Source organism: Haemaphysalis longicornis, unplaced genomic scaffold, assembly GCF_048455015.1.
Source record: "Haemaphysalis longicornis isolate Haplotype H1 unplaced genomic scaffold, Haemaphysalis longicornis Haplotype H1 scaffold_9, whole genome shotgun sequence".
NCBI classification, from domain to species: Eukaryota; Metazoa; Arthropoda; class Arachnida; order Ixodida; family Ixodidae; genus Haemaphysalis; species Haemaphysalis longicornis.
This window is the reverse complement of record NW_027526460.1, coordinates 96,443,213-96,468,341: the sequence shown is the minus strand read 5'-3', so window position 1 is coordinate 96,468,341 and position 25,129 is coordinate 96,443,213. Positions and strand designations below refer to the sequence as shown.

Here is a 25,129-nt window from a genome sequence, read left to right as displayed (position 1 = left end):
GCCCACGTAGACGTCGATGTAAGCTTCAGATATTTGTTGCTCACTACCTCCGCACTCCGTTAGCTGGAAAATCATTAAAAAACAGCCATTTCTTTGACTTATATTTAAGCATGGATCAAATGTAGCCTACAGTAGCACGCAGGCCTTATACTCATTATCGCATGACGGACAGCAAAACAAGGCGTTATGATAACAAAAAAAAAAAGGTTAAACATCGTTTTTTTTTGGTCTCAAACATTTCTGCGCTCACATGACGCCGTAAGGCACCAGTACCTGACCTCACTACTCGTTCTCAGAAAACTAGTAAAAACACGATAAATATCCACGTCTGTCAAGGGCAGAGGCATCGAGCACGTCTGCAACTCTAGCGCATTCATAACTTAACGTTAGGCTGACACGGTCAAGATTCCTTACGCCGTCAAATTGATTTATTTTCGTATCTAAAAAAAAAAAAAAAACACTGCCTAGCCCGTTTCTATCACTCGGCACGAAATTACGAGCAATTATCGCGGGTGCTGTGGAATGACGCAGCTTCCGTAAGTTGCCATAAGCGGAGATAGGGCCGATAAACACCTACACTCCACGATCGCGAAATGGAGGACTGCCTAGTGTATTTCGTGTAATCAGGCAGACAAAAATCACATGTACCACCACAAAATGTTAAAATATGCATGAAAATCAACTAATTTCACCTTCTGTCTTTCCGCCTCTCGGAAACAAACACAGCTCAATGCTGAAACGATGCCAAGTAAGAAATCCACGATTACAACGCAACTACGTAGATGCCAAACTTATAATCTAATCTTTTCTAAATATCTAAACTTTCTAATAACTAAACTTTTTGTTTGAAATAATCCTGTTCTGTTTTTTTCTATTGGCACGCGGCTGCGTTATTCCTCGTTAATTTGCAACACTTTTGAATTGCATAAATATTTTAAATACCACGAGTGCAAAAAGAACAGTGAAGACATCCAAGTGCAGTAGGAAGAAATTTTTTCTCACTTGTATTTCGGTTGCGTAGTGCGATTTTATCAAGACATATTGACATTATAGTCACCCCCACCAAATAGCCAAATAAATACCTCGTGCCGACCAATATTTGACAGCCGGGCGCAAAAACAAAGTACTTCTTCCTTCTGAACTTAGTCCCACTCCTCATTCCGAAAACAAACTACGGATAAAGAAACGCAGCCACCACTTCCAAGCCCACAACAACGCCGCCCTGGCACGCTTATCCCGCGCGATTAATAATTAATACATAGCACCCCATTAATTGTACTCATCTTCCACGCCGCTTACAAGAGCGCAACGCCGGACGGGAAATTTCAGCTGAAACGAAAAATTCAGCTGAAACGAAAACACAAGCGGTAGTGGGGGGCAAAAGAAAGCACGCCTCGAGCACTCACCGTGCGCCCGCGAAGCTTTCCCAGCATCGTGACGACCCTGACGTTGGCAGACGACTCGACGCTGGGCGCACCGGTCACGCTGGCCGCCGCCGCCGCCGTCGTCGTCGAGCCGATCGCAGCGCCAAGCGTCGTGCCGCGGACGTCGTCCGAAACCGGCCTCTCACTGTTGCCAGCCGCGGCCGCCGCCGCCAGCGCGGCTCGTTTGAGTTCGCTATCGTGCGCCACGTCCGGAACGGTACGCTGCGCGCCGTCCGCGCACCCGGCCTTGTTCCCGGCGGCGGTGTCGAGCTTGGCGTCGCCGCCGACCGTTCCGCCGGCGTCGTCGTCGTCGTTGACGTCGAGCGAGACGGGAGCGGCGAGCTCCGTCGTCGAACCGGGCGGCAGTAGCGTGGCAGGCTCGGACGAGGGCGGGCTGTCCGCGGATGCGCGCACGCTGCACATGATGTTGCCGCAGTTGCCATCGCAGACCTGGCAAGTGAACGAAAAAAAAAAAAAAAAAGAGACAAGGATTGACTGGTTGATTGAAAATATATTTATTTAAATGAAAAAAAGAGGGAGGAAAGAAGGTGGCTATCCTAATTCCAGGATTCCGCTGGCCTTCAACGCCTATGTGGTCCTCTCTACCAGCGAAGGTTACTTAACCCTTGCGTTAAAAGTCGTGGTCGACGACAGATTACTGTTTCATGCAAACGGTGTTAACGAGTACCTGGCAAGAAAACTATTTATTGCATTCACTAGATAATTTCGTAAGCAAGGTCGCTATTAATGCACACCCTGTTTTGAAAACTGATGTACTTGCTATGCTCGGAAAAGTGTGTGCCGCAGTGCAAAAAAGAATTCCGCAATGACGTCCCAGAGGTGACATACAAAACTGCTCTGTTTATTATGCTGGAAGAGTTACTGCCGCAGTGCAAAAAGTCACTGCGGGAGGGAATGTTCCGTAACGACTACACGAGGACGACACGAGCTAAGCTGGACGACGTCAAACGTCAAAAGTTCGCTTCGCTCCGCTGTTCGTTCTTTCCTGCCTTCGTACGCTCCTCCCCTTGTGTCGCTTCCCCTCTATAGCTTTCGACGATACGGACAGCGGCGCACTGCCTATCAGCAATGAAAACGCAAGGTCAGCGAAGAGGATTGCGGCGAGCGGCGTGAAACTGATCCCCGAGCCTCCCCGTTATCGGAATAATCGGCTACCCTCCTTATCTTACTTCCGGGTGTGCACTAAATACCTTCACAATGCCAGTAGTGCGATGTATGCTGCGCAATAATTAGGTTGAAAGTTGAAAGTTTATTTCCAGTAAAGCACATACAAATCTTTATCAAGGGAAATCGGGAAAAAGTTGCTCAATTGCAACTTGACGGGCCCAAAAACCCTTTCAGCAGCAGGGCAGTGGGGTAACACAATACTCTTACATATAGAAGAGGAGAAAGAAAAAAAAGAATAAGAAGAATAAAAAAAAAAGAATTAAAAAAAAAGAAACATTGCAAAATTGAAAGGCATAGAGACAGCAACCGGTATCATGCACGGGGTAAAAAATAAAGATACGAGAATACCTTCAAACTGCAAGTCATTCACAAAAAAAAAAAAAAAAAAACGCGACAGACACAACGGCAATACAGTCACCGACATCACTGTAGTGAATGGTAGAGCAAGTAAAAATATTCAAAGCAACGTACTGGCAATACTAATTGGCAATGGCAGTACTACAAGGCACAGGAACAAAAAGCCGAAAACGAGATAAGAAAAATGTAGAGGGCAAGATTCACAGCGCTCAGACCATTCTAGGAAATAAAGCAATCGTGTAAGCTAGATAAAGAGGTGATATCAACCTGCTTGGCAGCAAGGTTGTTCAGAAGAGTAGGCAATGTGTGGCGAAGCATTTGCATACCGTAATTCGTTCGTGAGCGAGGTACTTGCCAGTATTCTGGTGACCTAGTGCTATACAATTGAACGCGTCGATTTAGGAAGGCTATGTTACATAAACGGTTTTGGCCAGATGTTTGATCCTTTCTATATGCTAAAGCTAATCGATAGTGGAATAAGTGATGAATTTTTAGAACATGTAGTTGTCGAAATAACGGTTCTGTGGGGCATGGGAATGGTGCGTTACATATTAAACGAATTATTTTCTTCTGTAAAAGAAACAACTGATTTAAATTTGAAGCTGATGTCGTGCCCCAAACGAGACAGCAGTAGTTTAAATGACTGAAAAATAAGGCATCGTAGATTATCATTTTTACCTTTAAAGGGAGGTATTTCACACAGAACAGCATTCCTACAACTTTAGAAAGTTTGCCCGCAAGAAAGTTTATGTGGTTAGTCCATGACAGGCACTCATCAAAAATCACACCCAGTGTTTTGACTGAGCTTACAATTTCAATTTTGGAACCAGCTAGCATAATGTCATTTTCCAAGGTAATATTCTTGTTTTTTGCCTGAAACAGAAGGGCTTTCGTTTTATCGACATTTATTTTAAGTCCATTATCAGTGGTCCAGCGGTAAAGTTTTTCTAAAACAACATTTGCCGTAGTTGCAAGGCTGGCAGCACAGTTCGAGGTAAATAACAGAGTTGTATCGTCGGCATAAATCACATATTTGGTGTGGTGATCAACAAGCACTATATCATTGATATAGATATTAAAAAGAAGAGGACCCAGTATGCTTCCCTGTGGAACACCAGCTTTCACTGGTAAACTTTGGGAAGCAGTTTTTATCACAACTAATTGGCTTCGATGTTCCAGATAGGATGTAATAAGGTCTAAGGCGACACCACGGATTCCATAACGACCTAATTTTTGGAGTAGGAGAGCATGATTAATGTGATCAAAAGCCTTGCTGAAGTCTATGAAAACACCAAGCGTGAGCAGGCGTGTTTCTAAATTTTTTAGGATAAATTCTTTTTGTTCAAGAAGGGCGTGTTGTGTGGATGAGTTCTTTCGAAAGGCGTATTGGCATTCAGTAAGTAAACCTTTACTTTCAAAAAATCCGGAGAGACGATTAAATATAATTTTTTCAAGACATTTGGAAAAGACTGGCAGTATTGATATAGGTCTATAATTTGTCATTTTAGTTTTATCTCCTTTTTTGAAAATGGCAATAACTTTTGCTACCTGCATTTTTTGTGGGAAAACACCGGTGGAAAGACAGAGATTATAAATATGTGCTAGTACCGGAGCGATAATATCTATGCAATATTTTGCAGGTTTAATCTGCAGGCCATCCACGTCACACGCGCTGCTATTGCTCAGCTCAGAGAAAAGACAGATAACTTCGGCTTCATTTGTGGGGCGCAAGTACATAGTTTCCGGGCAGCTAGTTATGGAAAGACATGCATTAAGATTTACCGTTGAAGTTGCGATTTTCGTGAAGTAATCATTAAATGCATTGGGTAACGATTCACCCCGAACTTCTGTGCCGTTCTGGACGATTCGTTCGATGGTGTGGTTGTTTTGCGTTCGGTTTAGCAGTAAATTAATTTTTTTCCATAGCTTCCTGCCGTCGTTACCGCAAGTTGAAAATTGCTTTTCGTTGTAGCGAGCTTTTGCACGGCGTAGCTCGTTATTTAAATTATTGCGGAAGCTCTTAAACGTTTTTAAGTCGGCTATTTCACGCGATTTGATAAACTTATTGTACAGATCTTTCTTAATTCTAATTTTCCTGTATAGTAACTCAGTAATCCACGGTTTACGAATTTTAGCAGAGCGCTTTTGGTGAGAGCCAAGGGGAAAATGCTTCTTGTAGCAAGTACTAAAACGAAGAAGGAAAGTTTCATAGGCAATGTCTGGTTCTTGCGTTGTGTAAACATCTCGCCAGTCAAGAAGGCCCAGTTCATCCCGAAAGCTCTCAAGACGAGAAGGTGTGATAAGTTGAGTCATGGGGATTTCATGTGGCACGTGCTTTTGGAAGCTTCGATTTAAACTGAGAAAAATTGGCATGTGGTCACTGATGCTACAGGAAAATACACCTGCCTTGACAGTGGAAGGGTCAACGTTTGTGATGAACAGGTCAAGGCAAGTTTCCGTAGTACAGGTAATTCTGGTAGGCACTGCTATTGTATTCAAACAACCGTATGTACTCAGTAGAATGTTTAACTCACGCTTCATTTGACTATCAGCTAGCGTATCTATGTTAAAGTCACCTCCCCAGACTATACTATACTTTAAATCAGACATTTGCAACAGAAACTGCTCAAGGAACGAGAAAAATGCCTGAACATTTCCATTCGGTGGGCGATAAAAAACAGAAAAGACAATGCGACCATAAAGGACAGATAATACTTCATAGTTGTCAGTTATATGGCAAAAGTCTTCAAGGCGGTTTACATGAATATTATCTTTTACAAGAAGACTGACACCACCCCCACGCGAGGCAGTTCTAGACTCTGTGAAACAGTTATAGCTAGGTAGTTTCCACGGAATTGTGCAGGCATCATACCAAGTTTCTGACAACATAATGAAGTCATATTGAAAATCAAAGGAACCAAAAAATGAATCCAGTACATCGAAATTATTTTTCGCCGACTGACAGTTCAAGTGAATGCATCGGGTAGCGTTTTTGTGCTCAGGACCAACATGCGTAGAATATTTGAACGGATCAACCCAACCTGCGCGTGCCATAATTTAGTGCTATCACTTCTTCCAACTTAGTTCATCATGGTGAAGCTAATAAGCGAAATTATATGAATTAATACTGCACGGCCACTTTGAGCCCACGCCCACGGATGGTTGCATTTACTGGTAATGAAATTGGAGAATGCCGGAAAATGTTATCACCTGTCCCTCCAAAACAAAGAATTCGTTGTGAAGTAAAAAGAATTCGCGGAGAAAAATGGCAAAGAGAGGTTTTTACTAAAGACTAAAGACCCAATGGGCCTCCTCGATTCGGCAGTCCTGGACGATCCGTGGGCAGTCCGATGACTGCGTTCGGACCGGAAGTCCCATAGGATTACATGGGAAAATCGAGCACCGGATCGCGTCACGGGCTGTCCGCAGACGATCCGAGACCGTTAATCATGGAAGCCCAACAGTGAGCGCCAAGAAAAAGGGCGAAGCGGTCGGCTGACCTCTGTGCCCGTGCTGGAGCCGTAGGCCGGAGCGGCCAGCAGGGCCGAGTCGGTGGGCGGCTTGTTCCTGAAGGGCGACACGATGGCGTTGGGCCGCGGCGCCGTGCTACCGCTGCTGCTGCTGCTGCTGCTGCTGCCGGCGCTGCTGCTGCTTCCGCTGCTGCAGCAGCGGTCCGGGGCCCCGGAGCCGGGAGCCGCCGCACGCAGCGGGGAAGCCGTGGCAACGGGTCCCACGGCGTCGGGGGGCTCGTAGTAGATGGGCTGCTGCGTGGGGGCGCCTCCGGAAACCCCCCGACACGGGGCCAGGCAACTCGGGGCCGGGGATAAACCGTCTGCGAGCACAGTGAACGCCACGACTAAAGTCCACTGCTGATAGTATAGGTTGTATTCACTGGCGAGGACCGCATGCAGGCAACCATGTGTGTGCGCCGTCACTGGTTACGTCGCTCTCCGCGGGATGGCTGTACTTGCCCGTGCTAAGCACACGATGTGTGTTGCACGTTCCAAACTCTACCCCACCGGACGAGTAATGCCTACACTTCAATGTGAGTGCGATTAATAACGTCTGTGTTGACACCACCGTTGAGAATCGGGTTGAAACCAAACAGACGACGCACGCCGGTGTTTTTTTTTTCTGCGGCGTGCGGCCGCAGTAACACAAGCCGCGCCATGTCAGTAGCGCTTCGGCCATGTCCGTGGCCGTTTCCAGTGTTGGCAAGCGAAGAAATAGACAAACATTTCAGTGAATACCGTCTATATTAAAACAGGAACTAGAGAACGCGCTTGCTTGCACTCAAAGTGGATGATAATGCGATAGCGTTCAGGGGCGTGGCAGCAGGGCTTCATATACAGCGTGCTCCACCAGTCACTGATCAAAAGCCCCCCCCCCCAGTAAACCGATTGGTCATTGATATCCAAATGTTGCTAGAAGGTAGCGTTGTTTCGCACCGAGCTTGGGTAGCGCACTTGTCTGGTTAACTAGAAATTGAGTAAAAACACTGCCCGTGGGAGCCCAGGCCGCAGTCATAGAGTTTCACACTAATATACAAAGGGAAATCTGGCGCCACTGTCTAGGGGAGCCGCGCTTAGGCGAGCGTTCCGTCATGTACCGGGCAGGCACGTTCCACTTGTACTTGGCATGGTTCATGAACAGGCTGAAAATTTGGCTCTGGCTGCAAAAAAAAGCAACAATATTACTGTAGAATGTTCATCAAATTTGTTTTGTTATTATAAAATTGAACCTTGAAAAAGAATAATTTGTCAGGGATTATGTAGAAGCTTCATGCACGATGAACAAGAAAACATACTACCCTTTTTTGTTGATTTTGGCTCCGAGACAAAAAAGAAGCCATATGGCTAGCTAAGCCAAGTAGGCGAAGAACGTCGCTAGCGGCAATGGCGCCGCCCACGGCGGTCCGCGACTGCAGCGACAGATTTCCCTCTAGTATATATTAGTATGAAACTCTATGGCCGCAGTGACGCGCAAATAAACATAATGGAACGGTGCCGCCGCGAGTATTAGTCGAAACAGAATGCGCCCCAGGATAGTGCGCTATCCAGTCTTGGAGTGTACGCGGTGGACCATAGGATGCGCCCTTTAATAGAAAGAGGGGCCAGTAAGGAAGGAGGGTTGAGGTGGCTTTTCTATTATTGCAACCGCGTCTTGCATAGGGGATGGGAGGAATTGGGGACCTGCACGACTAGAAAAAGAAATGGGAAGAGTTATTTGCACACCTAGAGACAGTTTTTAAAAACGGAAGGGATATACAGACAGGAAGTGACAGGCGCGACAGTTATTTCTACAGCAACGACCAACGTTCACATTAGCTAGGCCTCCCGTAGCCCTGCGTATACATATGTAAAAACCGTTGCGAAATTCGCTCACCAGTGTAGAAGACAGAGTTCGCCTGTGCCTTCTTGGGGGCTCCCTGGTTCCACCTCATTCTGGCAAAGTCGTTCAGCAACTGCAAAGACGGGCAGAACGACAGAGAGAAAGACAAGTGAGGCAACTTTCCTGTGAACAAACTTGAAGGCCGCCACGTTGCCGGAGCAGGGCCCACATACAATGTCTAGGTACATCACAAATAATTTTCTTAGAGGACACAAAGAAGATGAACAACCTTTAGCACATCATCGGCTCCTCATAGGACATACAACGGACCGTAAAAGCTAAGCGACACCTGCGGCAAATAGAATAACATTATATCACTTCTAATCAAAACAAGACCGCTGAAGTCTATAAATGGAGGTGATTTAACGTTGAATCAGTTTCCACTTTTTTTCCGCAGTAAGTTGGCAATGAAAAAGTACGAAAAAAAAAAAAAACGCTCGTTTAGCTTTGCAGTGATTTCACGACTCATGTCAGCTACTGTAACTTTACTGATCAGGCAACGGGGACAAATTTAATACCCCAGTGTGCGTGATCGTACCTCACTCGCTTATCTTTAGCCGCAGTAAATTCCCCAAATGACACAATTAAACAAAAAATGGCTGTGGCAATATATTGACGCATTTCTTTCATCTATATTTAAAATACGTTGATGGATAAACTTGCGTAAGTTAAAAGATGCTTTACTTTACGAGATAAGGTAGATAATCGTGCGAGACGTACGGCATTTTTAATGAAATAGAGGGGGAAAAACTGAAACGTTTCCAAGCACAGTAAACAAGCTTAAACGTCCCCCCTCCCCCCCTTTTGTTTTAATGCATCCAATCCAATGGTATCTGTGGTTGACGAAGGAATTTCTTTTCGAGCTGCAATCCATTTCCCCCGCGGAGGCAAAATTGGGACCAACCAGTACAACAGTTCAAGCAAGTACAACTGCATGTACCTGGCCAGGCCAACTGAGCCCGTCAGCTGACTGACTTAAAAAAATTCTATAAATCAAGGTGGATGCCTTCTTTTTATCTAGGTATCTGAGGGGTTCGGGCCGAGCTTCCACTGAACCACCGGTCGGAGTACGGTGTACAAAAAAGAAAAAAAAAAAGGAAGAACTACAGGAGTACCTAAGCTTTTTCTTAAGTGATAATGTGTGGGCATCGCTTCTCACTGAGTAATGTGGCCGGGTAATGTCGCTGAGTTTTGCGCTAAAGAGTGCATGATGCCGCGCGACGCGCAAGACGACAAACTGGCCTTTTTAGCTGAGCTCTCCAGTCCTGGACTGCCGTCACTGCCGCAAACGGACATGTTTCGGCTGCCCACTACAAGATGTGGACGCACACGATAATATAGGCGCTTCCTCCGTTGCTGTCGCTTCTCGATTGCAAACCACGCGCCCAAGGCGAGCTTGCGTCATCTAGGGAATCGCACGGGAGGCAGCAGCCAAGCGGGCGCGTAGCGCCAACTCGTGAAGCACCCGCCAGGCAGAGTTTTGCCGACATATCCCGGCCACGCCGATCTTGGGACGCCACATTTTTCGCCAACGGAGCCAAGTAACGCGTGAGTGATGCTCACATGTTCAAAAATGTCAATATTCCGATTCCCTCCGGCATGAACGAATATGTCGCGATTATTCCAGCGATGCCTTGAAATGGCAACACAAATGAAGCCGGTGACAGCTCCTACCAAGCCGAGAACAATTTCGCAGAAACGACAAACGCGATTTCGAGAGACGCGATTTCCGCCCGTTCTGGCTCCCGTTGTTGTCGACGGTATCGAGTAAGAACACGGCTGTCAGACGCAGCAAGGCAGCGCAGAGATGGGAATCAATATCCAATTTTCTGTCGACAGCGGCCTTCTCTGAACACGACAGCTCTCGACGCACGAGCCCAGTATTTTCAGCATGTTCCCGAGACGCTTGCGCAGATGTCATTTCAGAAGTTAAAAATGAAGTCGACAAGAGTCAATGAACCCGCGTTCGAGAGTACAGTACCCCCAACACGGCTCAAAGACTGAAGTTGATCTCAGGCTAGTGTGTAAAGGATACGAATCAATAGCTTGATATTCGTGCTGCGTTCGACAGATGTACGCACGGCGGTGTTCTGCTTTGACTCGTCAGAACCAGGAGCAACTCTGAAGAGGCAGCGCGGTTTCCGCAGTGAACAGCGACGGAATCATTACAGCAATCATCTCTGCTCGCGAAACACACGAAACGATCAGACAGTAAATTGGGGCACACGGCGGACAATGATGCACATCGCGGAAATGCATTCGGATGTTTGCTCCCCGATCGACGTGGAGACGACGAGATAAGCCCCAAAAGTATTGTCAGTTCAGAGATACACTTCTGCGCGACTATATCCATATATATATATATATATATATATATATATATATATATATATATATATATATATATATATATATATATATATATATATATATATATATATATATATATAGGGTTCTGGAGGTCGTGGGTTCGGATCCCACCCGGCGGGCATTTTTTCACCACTTTCTTTTCGACTCAAAAAATTCTTCATCTCTTTCTATGACCCACCACAACCTCCCCTTTGCTTTCCGAGGTTTTCGTGACTGCTAACCCTTACTTTGTGTTTATTTCACAGAGCCCCTCATTTCCCATTTTCTGATTCGCTACATATATATATATATATATATATATATAAACAAAGTAAAACGCGACAGGTAGTGGCGGATTACACAAGTGTGGACGGCTGGTGAAAGCAGGTTACATACAAAGATTATCTTCAGCTGTTCATAATGGCTGTTAGACAAATCGACGGCCGCACCAATGACTTTCATGTGGTCCAGTTCTAAGACTAATAACTCATCGTGTTCTCGAGGCAAGGCTTTGCCTAACGAGATTCGATTTGCCACTCCGTTAATCCACACGGTTGCAGTTAAATATTGGCGTGAATAACGTGAAACTTGCCGTTCAGTGAATGAAGGATGTGCGTGGTTTGTCGCATCTTTTTTGTGTGTGTGACAATTCACCTCTCGCTAACTTGTCCTCCCAGTTAAGGCATACATTGCATGGTAGCCACGAACTGGCGACTACGAGTTGGCCAGCCGAGCGAACCAAGACGTTTTCGACCGTCAGACAAAGATGGACCACTAAGGCAGCGCACAAATTTGCTTCGTTCTAAAGATTGGGCAGCTAGTACCTCGATACAATTTCGTTCAACAGGAAAGACTGTTGCCAGCGCAAAGAGATTGGTGATAAAACAGGCTGATTACCAGCTTACTGCACCGTAGTAAGACGCGGCAGGGATTTGTGACGTACTTCGGAGAGCAGAAAAACACGCCTGTAAGTAAGTACACTGACTCGACGCCATCGTGAAAACAAACAAACAAACAAAATTTGGCATCCCTTTCTAAAGAAAGCTGAGAGAAGCACGAAAGCTAAAAATGCGCCCAATCGATCGTCAAACATTCAAAGTCCCAAATCGCAAACGAAGAAAAAACCCATGCGACGATTTTGCGCGCCCCAAGTAAACGCATCTGCGAACCATCTAAATGCATGCCGATACGTGTTTTTGAGATATAGGAGTACTTTTGTACTCATTCTTCATGATCGATACGTGCATTGCCTTATCTAGAACCGTTCCATTTTCGCGGTTTTCAATTGACTGTTTTGACACAATGGAAGCACGGTTTCACGCATAGAGATCTTATCAGAGCTTTTCGGTCGACCAACTGGTCGACGGGGAAATGCATATTTTTTTGAGAGGACGCAATCGGTCCCACTAAGATAGCTTTCGTTTTAAAAAGCGGTACTTTTGAATCGCTGATCAAACAATGCGTCGAATGACATTTCACCGCGTAATAAATTACGCCATGTGACGGTGCGACCATGGGCGTCCGTTTTTGCTTGGGGCAAAGAAACTGACTAGAACTGGGCGGCTTCAGCAGTTCTCCTAAACCTTAAGCGCATTCTGGGAATACGGCGGACGCGATTTGTTAGTAATTTGCATTCAAATTTTGTCGAGCTGTTTTGAGAGTCGCCCAACCAAAAAAAGGTGTCGCCTCGAGCTTCTCCAAGCGCAACAGAAACAAAAGCTCCCGACAGATGGCGCGCAAACAGTGCGAGCGGGTGAATATTAAATTGACCAAACCTCCACTGCACTTGTCATGGGTGGAAGGGTGAAAGAGAAGAGGGTGCCGCGTGGCAGAGATCGTCTTTCAACGACATTTGCAGTCAAGCAAGCAGATACGCGGCAAACTTTCTTTAAAATTTAACGAACGGCCGTCATTGTTTGCGTGGGCAACGCGCGCAGTTAGATTCATCAGAACTTGCAAACAGATAAACTCTGCTGTAAAACACTTCCGCAGTGAAGCCCCATGCTCATTAGCATAACAAAATAAGCAACCGGAAATCACGACCGAACCACGTCAACGCCTAACGGCGGCTGTATTAATTTTCTTGCAATGGCTTCATGTTTTAGTGGTTGCAAGTGTCTGTGTGTGTGTGTGTGTGGGGGGGGGGGGGTGACAAAAAACAGTGGCACCAAAGCGTTGATTTTCCTGATTGAGTGATTCCTCTGTCTATCAAAGTCGTGTGATTGCTCGTTTGTCTTTATGCGACTTTTTTAAACGTAACCCTTATCACAACTCCAGCTTGCAGGCAACGCACAACGAGTTTTCCGGGCAAGCAGTTTCAGGATATTACAACACGCTATCCTGCACGGCTCACTAAGCGCGGCACCAAGGGAGACTTATCAACGCAATGAGCCGCGAGAGACGTCGTCCCCCAGAGAGAAAAGCGAATCGGCCCGGCACTAAGTAGCACCGTTATCCGGGAGCGAGGAAGAAACCAGCGCTGGCCGGCGCTTGGTGCAGAGTATCGAGGAACGAGACGACGTCCGTCAAGGTGAACGAACTCAGCCGTGACGTCAGATCGATCAAGCACACAAATCGGAGCGTGGGCTGGCGACCGAGGCAGCCTGACGCCTCCGAGCCCGTGGCGCCATCCGCCGGCAAAGCAGGAAACTTCGCCTCCACGCGATAAAGTTTTGCCGCGGAAATGCAACGCCGCCGCCGAACCCCGCTGCGTGCGCGAGCTCTAAATGTTTTTACGAAGAGACTTGGAAATGGGGAATTTTGTTTCAGAAAAAATCCACTTTGCGGAATAGCGCGGAACACGGACACTGTTCCCGTGACCAGATGCAAAAAAATTACATGAACCCGCAAATGAGACTTGCCGGATAAACGTGCTATTCGTTCTAGATTGGGCCGAACCTCTTCTAAAATACCCCCTCAAGATACTATTTAGCCCCGTGGACAGCTATAAAGCGAGCCCCTCTAAAGTCGGCCTCATTATTATACACATGCATTGCAAGGAAGACATCCCTCCAGAGTCAATATACGAACTCTGCTATGGAAGTGTGATGACCCTGGCGCCTGTTATTACACACCTCCGCGTCTTAGCGCTATGGACCACTATAAACCGAGCAGTCGGCTTCACAACTGTACACAAATGCATTCAGTTTGAGTTTATTATTCAGGTATTTTGCATATATTACCGTACACTGCTGGGGCACGCTTTTCGGGTGTCAATTTAAGCGGCCATGTATGAACAGCGAAGACTACTTAAGGCCTATTGTTAAATACCTCCACATGACACCATTCATCACTGACACTCTACACGCACCTTTGAAGTAGGCTTCTCGATTATACATAAATACATTGGGGAGAAAATCCGCGATGTGTTTTACCCTTGGATGTCTACCGAAGTTAAGCAACAGAGAGACATTTCTGCTCGTTTCAGCACGAGCTAGGGGGTGTCTGTTTGGTCTGATAACAATCCCTGAAATTTACCCCTCCGCTCAAAGGCACCCAAGTAGCACTGTGATTACTGCGTTTTGCACATTTGATAGCGCTGGCTAGGTCGTGGAAGCAACAGGTGTGACGAATGTTTACGAAACACGTACGACCTCACCACCCTTTAACGAGAACAACCTAGCCCCCCCCCCCCCCCCTCTTACACACACTATAAATTCCCGAGCGAACGATACAAAATAGTTACACAAGAGAATAGAATAGTTGCACAGTCAGAGTGCACCTTACAATCCATTTCCAACTTGAGCGGCGAGCAAAACAACTTGCAGCTTTTTTTTAAATACAGGAAAGTGAGGTAAAAATAAAGCGTGCACATGCAAGTGCAGAGATTTTAAATATACAGATATATAAATACGGCAGCCCTAGAGTCACTGGAACTGTTACTTCAGGAGGTTGATTTACACGGCAGTCATACAAAGATGGGGAACTGATACGGTATACAGCTTACTTACGAAATCGCGGTCACATTGGCAACAAAACCGTGTTTCAGGCTGCCGCCTGACAAGTGCCGCCTGACAAGAGGATGGAAAAGCAGCTGTTCCGAAAGTTAATCGCGCCTCTACAGTGTGTGTCGCAGTCCACTTGACAACACGCCCTCCGCTCCACAGTGTAAACAGTGCGCGTCACGCAGCGGCTGAACAAACGGTGAAAACAGAGGAGAGTCAGGTGGGAACAAAAACGCCGTATTTCGCGGAAGGTGGCGGTTCAAAAACCCAAGGACGAAAGAGCGCGCAAACATACATTCCAAGCGCATGCGCGGGACACGCATTTCTGGAACACAGTGACGAGGAACGTGCTGGCGCGGAACTGACATTTGTTCATGCTGGAGAGCAAGAAAGTTTGCCAAGCGTGTAGTAATTAAGGCACTGGTAGCCTGAAGATTTAAATCGCATGGAAGACAGCGACACCTCGCAAAGGATCCGGTGGCGTCGATGCCACTAGCGACAAAGGGTAAAACTACCCGTTATTTTTACGAGTAACAGTTGTCGGTTCAGCACCGTGGCGTTTTCACATGCATACACCTACATCACAGAAAGAAGCAAAAACGCCCGTGTGTGCGAGATTTCGGCGCACGTTAAAGATCCCCAGGTGGTCAAAATTAATCCGGAGCCCTCCACTACGGCACGCCTCATCGCCTGCGTTGCGTCGGCGCGTTAAACCCTACAATCAATCAATCAATCAATCAATCAATCAATCAATCAATCAATCAATCAATCAATCAATCAATCAATCAATCAATCAATCAATCAATCGTCACAGAACGACGTCGCAGAGTCGCAGCGGTTACACTGGCATGTGTAGCTGCTGCTTTCAAAACAGCAGCAATTGCAAAACTGTAACCTGCAAAATAGCATCGGCTGCAAATATTGTAGAAGACGCGGTACCTTCCAGTACACTGTAGCCACAGTGATGACGTCCGCAGCAACTGCCGTGAACATAAAGAGGTGACTACGAAACTCGCAGGCATTCTGGCAGCGACTGGCTGCACTCTCTGCGCAAACACGAAAAACGTCTGTATGGGTCTAGATCTTAGACATAGCAGATTGCGTCACGAGCAGTTTGGGTTGAGGCTGGAGGACGCGAAACGGCCACTTTACGGCCGTTGTCTGTTCGATTGGGCTACTCCTTTGACGTCAATGGGAGCGTTGCTGTCGCTGGCGACAAAAAACCGCAGACAGGCCGACTGCTCACACTCGAACTGTAGGCCTGTAGCCGCTACTTGCGAGGCAGCTTTCCCGACAGGATGTTACGGAACGCAGACTGCGGCCAAACAACCGGCCCGACGGAACTGAGGACTATGGAGCGCTACGCTGACGTGCGTGTCTTTCATAGGCACAGAGAATGGCATCGAGGTCGACCATCATTTGTCTGTCCGAGCTTTCCATTTTTACAGCCGCCCCCACTGACCCCGTACACTTCTCGGCCCACGCCTGTTCTAACGTGTGTGTTTTTTTTTTAATACCACAAAGCGATATTCAGCACTTTATCGCACAGTGAAGCTTCGGTTTAACAAAACATTAGACAATATAGAGACACGGAGACGTACGGGCTGACTCCGGCTGCTTACGGAAATTTATTTCCATCTCCCGACGAGCGTACCAAACTATACCACATAAAAAAAAAAAGAAATTGCGGCCTTCTACGTATCTGTTGAATATTTCTGATTCCACTATGGCATCCGTTTTACACGGTTGTATGTATTCGAAGGCCCAGGTTCACGTGGCACGGCTAAACAAAATCGGGGAAATTCGTCCAGCTGCCGTCACCAGGTGTGGATATGACTTCGGCCGAGAAGCAGCCAACACGAATACTGTCGCTCACCACGCCAGGCGAAAACTTGTGGCAGAAGAAAAAAAAAAGGGGGGTGGGGATATGCAGCAGTGTGGGAGAAAAGGTTATCGCCTAATTGAAATACGCTGGGTAAGACTTCGTTCAACTGTAATTCACTCCCACTGGGCGCAACACGCGGCACGCGGGGGACTTGAGAAAAATTCGTTAAAACGAAATATTCTCTCAACTGAAGTTCCTTTGAGAGAAGTTTCACGGAACTTCACTTTTACGACAACTATTTTTCGGCCACTATAGGCTCCGGACAGCGCCCAGAGGGCGACATGGAGCCGGCGACACCCAGCGCCCCCTTCGGCAGATATACGCAACGCTGGGTCGGTCCCCGCAAGCCGTTACGTTCCTGACTGGGGGGCGCTCCTCTTTTTGCAGCGCGGATGAAGCATATTAGTCGCCTCTTTTGGGTTTAAAACGAAGCAAGAGATTGTACAGTAATCCTGCCACATAGTGCAGGTGAATGAAGAAGAATTTATTTGGTTGAATTCGCGTACGGGAAGGGATATAAAGGCCGCATAGGCGTGGTGCCCAGAAGAGAAACGCTTGTGCAGCCTACCTGCGCACAAAACTTTCTCAAAATCAGCATGTTTTGCTTCAAAAGAAAACGCAATTTATATTATTCAATCCACAAAAGAGGAGGCTTTGACTGCAAATGTATCAGACATTGCGCGATGTTTCCGCACGAGGTATTCCATCCATGTGAGTGCACTTGCGACTGCAGAACTACTAACTGGGCCACGTGCATGGGTGTTACATATGGGTATTTGATCCGAATGTAATGCTCCATACAGGTAACTATGAAATTCACATTTGTTTGTGTATAGCGAAAGTGCTGCCGCTAATAAGTGCCCGCTCCGCCAAGAAACTTTTGGGCTTCCAGGTGAACGCCAGCTGTATAAAAACACGCCCCAAAAAGGGAACTCTTCACGAGAAGGCTATCACAAGAAATTCCATTGATTGAGGAGGGGGTGGGGGGAAGGGGAGGCAGAACATATAATAGGCGTATCGGAATAAAATACGGAATATTCATATTCGGGTATTTTTTTCTTTCCACGCCAACGGGTCCGGCGTGAGGCCTTAGGAATAGTAGCGCTTTTATTACCGCCAACACCTTTGCACCAAAAGTCACAGGAGAAAAATTTAGTTCCCCGAGGACACCCCTCCCTGGTTTGGAGTGACCGGAATCACAACGGATGGGATAAATAAATTTTGTCCTCCTCCTTCCCCTCCTCCCCGAGCGCAAAAATTTCGTCCTGCGTTTATATATTTCGAATTTTGATTGCGGCACGTCTTATCTCTCTTTTTTTCCTTTTCAGTGGCTTAGACAACAATTTCATTGTTTTTTTTCGCAAGAAGAGGCGGTGATGTTATGATATCCAATCGCTCGCCAAACATTTGGGAACGTTAACGCCTATATGTGTCCGCCCCAGATGTGTTCATATGTATTTAATACGGCGATATAAGCACGTGAAATGAAGCACAGTAGAACCGCTGGGTGATAAACTACGCTGCTATACCTGTATTTGGGGGCCCTCTTTGTTACCAAATTTAATGCGCACTTATATGTATTTACCGCCTGCTAGCCACCCTACTAACAAGCTGCTCGTACAGCACGGCAGCATGTAATCCCCTCGCTTAGTGTGTTCTTTTCAAGATTCAGTAACCATGCTTGGTATCTGCGAAAAAAAAGAGAGAGAAGAAGAAGAACCCACGGTGTAAAGAAAAGCTTTCAAACGCACTCCCCAGCAGGGTAAAACTACGGCTCGGCAGCAAGGCGACAGCACGTTATCGGCGCCCCGTTTTATTTGGAGGCTTCCGCCTACTAATACATTTCTGCATGATTTTGTTGCAGTACGTAGTAGATATCCACGCAAATAACGTTACGACACACGTTTTTGCAAAGTTCCGTTCACGGGTGCTGAAGGCAGTCTGGGCGGCGGGACCGACCCAGAGTTGCGCGGGTCTGCCGCGGCTGGCGCTGTGGTCGCCCAGCAAACTTCGCTGTCCGGAGCCAATAGTTAGGCTAATCGGCGAATTGAATAATCACCGTTCCCACAGCTTTAACTTATACACGTTTGTCATTACGACAGCACAACTGTTGTTGCTTCACTAGTGTCACTTCCAGAGGTCGGCAAACTCACTCATGAGTCCACTCACTCAGACTCATTTGGACTCAAACTCACGTGTGAGTTTGAGTTTGAGTGAGCGCGAGGCTAGTGTGGCATGGTGAGTTTGAGCTTGAGTGAGTTTGAGCCGAGTGATCACGACTGAGTTTGAGTCCGATTGAGTTTGAGTCCATTTTGAGTTCTGAGTACATTTTGAGTTTGAGTCCATTTTGAGTTCTGAGTACATTTTGAGTTCTGAGTACATTTTGAGTTTGAGTCCATTTTGAGTTCTGAGTACATTTTGAGTTTGAGTCCATTTTGAGTTGTGAGTATATTTTGAGTTTGAGTCCATTTTGAGTTGTGAGTATATTTTGAGTTTGAGTCCATTTTGAGTTTGAGTCCATTTTGAGTTCTGAGCACAATTTGAGTTTGAGTCCATTTTGAGTTCTGAGTACATTTTGAGTTTGAGTCCATTTTGAGTTCTGAGTACATTTTGAGTTTGAGTCCATTTTGAGTTCTGAGTACACTTTGAGTTTGAGTGCATTTTGAGTTCTGAGTACATTTTGAGTTTGAGTCCATTTTGAGTTTGAGTCCATTTTGAGTTTGAGTTCATTTTGAGTTCTGAGTACAATTTGAGTTTGAGCTCATTTTGAGTTCTGAGTACATTTGAGTTTGAGTCCATTTTGAGTTTGAGTCCATTTTGAGTTCTGAGTACATTTTGAGTTTGAGTCCATTTTGAGTTCTGAGTAAATAGGAGTTTTAATTCCATTTGGGGTTTGAGTACATATGAGTAGCCTAGCAGGCAGCTATGGTTGGCTGTTAAGTTTCATGCGTCACTGTGGGCTCGGAATTCAAGTTACCTGCGGGTATGGCACCAATCGCGATCTGCATGATCGGTTGGGAGGGAGGTGGTGCTTGATTTTTTTTAGTTTCTTGTTGAATTTTTATGGCCATAAGCACTTGCTGTATACCTAATTTTCGCGGCTGGGCGCGTGAGTGATAATTGACTGGTGAGGTCACAAAAAAGGGTTGTCTTAACTTTTCCTCCTGACGGATCCACTAAGAGCGTGGGAAAGGGTGGTGGGAAAGCACACGGCGGCGCTGGCGTGCTGGTTGTTCGCCTGCTACTGTTAACGGCTTGATATACTAGGGGTCACAAAGGAAGAGGTGAGAGCCGGGGGGAAATGTGGGCGGGGGCTGTCCTTTCTACTGTTTCAAATGAATTAGCTGAATTGACTGGACAGCGCCCCTTAAGACAGAATAATGACCACATTAGATTGGGTGAAAAGTGAAACTGATGAGGCTAAGGCGTGTAAGGTATCAAATGAAAGGTCCGGATTAACGGAATCACGCGGGGTAAATAAAAAAAATGCTTCCTGATTGTAGTCATCAGGCAGTCATAATGAGTCATAGATTGGGTTAAAATTCAAAATGACGCTGCGAGGGCATGTGGGGATTCAAATTCAAGGTCTCGATGTGGGGAATCATTCGGGACGAACATGAGATATGGATATATCATGACGTAGTCATGGTAAATTAAAGATTCGGTTAAAATTCAGGTTCATGATGCTAGGGCGTATCAAATTAAAGGTCTCGATGAGGGTAATCACGTGCTTCCTGATTATTATCATGACATAGTCAAAATGGGTCATAAATTAGGTTAAAATTCAAAATTATGCCACTGGGTGTCCGGGGTATCAAATTGTAGGTTCCGATAAGGAAAATCACTGGGACAAAAATGTGGTAGGGCTATATCATGAGATAGTCATGGTTAGTCATTGATTGGTTTAACGTTCAAATTGATTCCGCTAGGATGTGATGGGTATCAAATCAATGGTCTTGATGAGCCGAATCACGTGGGAGAAATACAAAAATGCTTCCTGATTATAACCATTAGATTGTCATGGCGAGTCTTATATTGGGGTAAAATTCGAAGTGACCCCGCTACGGAGTGTAGGGTATCAAATTTACGGTCTTTAAGAGGGGAATCACGTGGTACAAATAAAAAAAAGGCTTCGTAGTTCGAATCATGAGATGGTCATTATGAGTCATAGATGGGGTTAAATTCAAGGTGAGGCCGCTGAAGCATGTGGGGCGTCAAATTGAAGGTTCCCGTTAGGGGAATCATGTCGGACACCTAAATAATGCGTCCTGGTTACAGTCATGAGTCATGGTTAGTTTGACTGGTATGAATTCCATATGACCCTGTTAGGGTGTGTGAGGTATCAAATTAAAGGTCTCGTCGAGGGGGTCACATTGGAACAAATATGAAAATGCTTTCTGGTTATAATTATGAGGCTATCGCAAAAGGTATACAGCAAAAGGTACACACTCTCACTCTCACTCACACTCTCACTCACACTCTCACTCACACTCTCACTCTCACTCACACTCTCACTCTCACTCACACTCTCTCTCTCACTCTCTCTCACTCTCACTCTCACTCACTCACACTCTCACTCTCACTCTCACTCACACTCACTCTCTCACTCTCACTCTCACACTCTCAATATCACACTCTCAAACTCTCACTCTCACTCTCTGACTGTCTCAATCTCTCTGAGGCCATGTGAGTTCTGAATTCATTTTGAGTTCTCAGCCCATTTTGAGTTCTGAGTTCATTTTGAGTTTTGGGTACATTTTGAGTTTTGGGTACATTTTGAGTTTTGAGTCCATTTTGAGTTTTGAGTTCATTTTGAGTTTGAGTACATTTTGAGTTTTGAGTCCATTTTGAGTTTGAGTTCACTTTGAGTTTGAGTTCACTTTGAGTTTGAGTACATTTTGAGTTTTGAGTCCATTTTGAGTTTTGAGTTCATTTTGAGTTTGAGTACATTTTGAGTTTTGAGTCCATTTTGAGTTTGAGTACACTTTGAGTTTGAGTACATTTTGAGTTTTGAGTACATTTTGAGTTTTGAGTTCACTTTGAGTTTGAGTACATTTTGAGTTTTGAGTCCATTTTGAGTTTGAGTTCATTTTGAGTTTGAGTACATTTTGAGTTTTGAGTCCATTTTAAGTTTGAGTACATTTTGAGTTTGAGTACATTTTGAGTTTTGATTACATTTTGAGTTTGAGTACATTTTGAGTTCTGAGTACATTTTGAGTTTTGAGTCCGAGTGAGTTCTGAGTTTTGAGCTCAATGTGAGTTTGAGTTTCAGTGAGCGCAGATGTGCTGCTCAGCATTGAGTCTGAGTTTGAGTGAGTGGTGAGTCGAAAAAAAAAATTGTGAGTGAGTTTGAGTGAGCCGCGCCAACTTTGCCGAGGTATGGTCACTTCCAACTCATGCCCCGCATGGCACAAGCTGGGCATTTTTTTAACGCAAAAGCATTAAGTGCACCACGGGTCGAAAAACCCGGCGTTGTACTAGAGGATGGCTAAGAAATTTCCCGCCCCTCCAACAGAGAAAAAAAAAAAGAATCTCGCCCCTGGCGAGGGGCGAAGCATGCAGTGTATAAGTGTATTCTTGGCGCCTTAGCGTTTTTGCCAACGGAGATGAAACTGTTGGGGGTAGGGGCATACAGTAAAATTCTCGTGTCTTTGAAGCACGAAGCGTTCTACTGGGAGCGTAAACGAGTGTCCCGCTGTTTCTGTACCGTGACTACATGCGACGACGGTTACGACGACGACATGAGACGCCGACAGCCCGAGCCCCTAAGGGGCTTCGTCCCTAAAAAGGGTGGCGGTAACAGGAATCGAATTCAGGTAGGCACACTGAAAGGCAAGAGATTTAACAACCACTGTACACCTACGTCGGGCGCGAAAACCAGGCTTTCGAGAGGATTTGTACCTTTTAAGAGTGCGAAAATAGCGTGGTATCTGGCACTGGCGATACTTTACGGCTACAATGCGTGCGTGCTATGCCGGTTCGATGAAGGTACCACAATACAGATCCGCAGCACCTCATTACGGAGCTCCGAATGATCTCCGGAGTCCGGACATGTAACGCGTCCACTCAAGGGTGTGAGACAGTGAATATGACAGCTGTCGTCCGAGACGCACGGCCGAATCTCCAATTATCGTAACCATAATGCTTTCGCATCCAGAGTACATAAGCAGACAAATTTTACCCAGTAATTTTCCATTTGCGTCCGTATTTTTTTTTTTTAAATAAGGTACCACGTTGGGCTAGATGGTGGTGCTTAGATTCTGAAGGGCGAACAGTGCACATTTATACGCACGAAGGAGAGCAGTGCACACACAACACAGGCGAACCTGAGCGTGAGATTATGCAACAAAGCTCTTGGCAATCGGATATGCCCAGCTCGAGTAGCGCAGATGTGGTGGCGTGTAGAGGATGCCTTCGGCTACGTGGCCTTGGAGCCGCGGTCTCCCAAGCGCGACGACGCCGGGCTTGCGGTGATGATGCCTGTCTGGCGATGCAGACCGAGGCAACCGCCACTACGGCCATCGCGCGCCACACATCGCTCACGCGATAAAAACAAGCATGGAGCAGCCACCCGTCACGTTCCTGATGACATACGCGTGTGGTTGTAAACACGCATCACATCTGTGTCTTGGAAACAGCGTTACCTGCTCCGCGGAATTTGGGGATTCTTCATTTAACTTGTCCTGGCATAGCGACACGTCGTGGTGGCTCAGAGGCTAAGGCGTGTGTGCTGCTGAGCCCACGCGCTGCTGTTCAGATTGTGAGATTATGAGGAGGCGAAAAGCGAAAACGCCAGTGTCGAGATTTCGGCGCACATTCTTAGAGGTCCCCAGGTGGTCCAAATTAATCCGGAGCCTTCCACTACGGCCTGCCCCCCAGCCCAAGTCTGGCTTAGGCGCGTTAAACCCACAATTTTTACTTCAAAAACTGCACGGAAAGGTATATAGACACGTACGTCAAAAATATAAGAGGCCTGTTGGAATGGCAGACATCAGACAAGCTTATCTATGAATAGACATTCCTTGGCGTAGATACGTGACTTATCTATAGAGTACACACTCCTTGGTGTCAATAGATAAGGACGGCTCATTAGGCCAGATTGTTCTTTCCGGTATCACACGGAAAGCGTCTGCAACCTCAAGTACTGTTACACCCCCACGTTTCCCAGCATTTTTTTTTTTCGAGCTTGCGTGCGAGATTATAGTATTCGCAGTGAAAGCAAATGCGAGCCGGTTCCGTTGTTTTTACCGAATGTGCATTCTCCCCAAAGCGGTCATTGATACATCGCCCGTTCTCGCTGATATGAACTTTACCACATGACGATGGTACCTTGCAGGCAACCCATGCCGCGCATCTAAAGCTTGAGTTGACACGTTTTTTTTTTTTTTTCGTAGCATGTTCAGTTCAGCTTCGCTTCTGGGTCTATCCGTGCGCCTTGTCGCCGTTGAGTTAAGCTTTTCGCGGAAGGGTATGGTAGATAATAGTTCCGATTTATGGAAAACAGACAAGTGCCTCCCATCTTGTTTCCTTTTCTTCCTACAGTTTATTTGTCCTCCTGTTTCGTCGACAATAGTACGTAAACAAAAGCAACCGCGGACGGGAAAACAAAGGACGAAGGAGGAGATGAGTACGACAATTTTTTGGCCTGCTTACTTGCAACCGCTAGCAGCACTAAATTTGCGCAATAAGTGTGTCGTCACGCGGACTGTTACCCCATAGACGGCATTTCCTTAACCGGGAGCGCAAATGAAATTGTGCACAAGCTCAGAGGCCTGCATGTCAGACGGTTCCGGAATATAAGATGGCTGAGAAGAACAAATCAAGATACCTCAGCCGGGCAACGGAAGAGACGCCAGAAGAAATCGGATTCCTGAGGATAGCTAGACGGTCGCAAGTCCGAGATGAATGTGTTATAGATGCTAACACTACCAAGCCTCGATCAGGATTAATTAAAACCCGACCCTTCCCAAGGTTCTCCCACCCGCCGCGGTGGCTCAGTGGCCCTGTGCTGCTGGACCCAAGGACGCGGGTTCGATTCCAGGCCGCGGCGGGCGCGCGCTTTTAAAACGGAGGTAAGCCGGAGGCGAATAGCGAAAACGCCCGTGTGTCGATATTTCGGCGCACGTAAAAGACCCCCAGGTGGTCAAAATTGATCCGGAGCCCTCCACTACGGCGCACCATACAGCCCTGGTGTAACCTTGACGCGTTAAACAACCCAAAATGTGAAATTCTGAACTTCCTAAGGTTCTCCCGGCGAAGTAGCAACGGAGCGAAATTTTTCTAGTTTCGTCGGCCGAGTGAGTGAGTGCGTGTGATGAGTACGTGAGCCAATCCTGTTGAGTATGAAAGTCAGTGTTTTAAAAATATGGCCAGGACAGAAGCTCAAACAAGGAAAAATGTGCTATCACTCGGCTGTTCCGTACAATCCTACAACACGAAGTGTAGAGCTCTCCCCTATTGGGGAACCAAAGCTGCGCAAGGGCGCAGCTTTCCTTCTTTGGGGACATGTATAACTTTCCGTTATTGCGTATTTTACATTTTCTAGTATATTGTTTTGTCACTACCCTTATGCGCATGCGTACGAGAACTAT

The 25,129-nt window shown here is 46.3% G+C and overlaps 1 protein-coding gene across 1 annotated transcript in view; it reads right to left on the bottom strand.

The window, feature by feature from the left end:
- LOC144151725 (uncharacterized) overlaps positions 1–25,129 on the bottom strand; it is a gene marked incomplete in the record, with an annotated part of 363,083 nt that overhangs the window by 49,405 nt on the left and 288,549 nt on the right. The window contains 3 exon segments of the mRNA XM_077682846.1: positions 1,407–1,874; positions 6,470–6,801; positions 8,355–8,433. Of these exon segments, the coding sequence (XP_077538972.1) occupies positions 1,407–1,874; positions 6,470–6,801; positions 8,355–8,433 (879 nt within the window).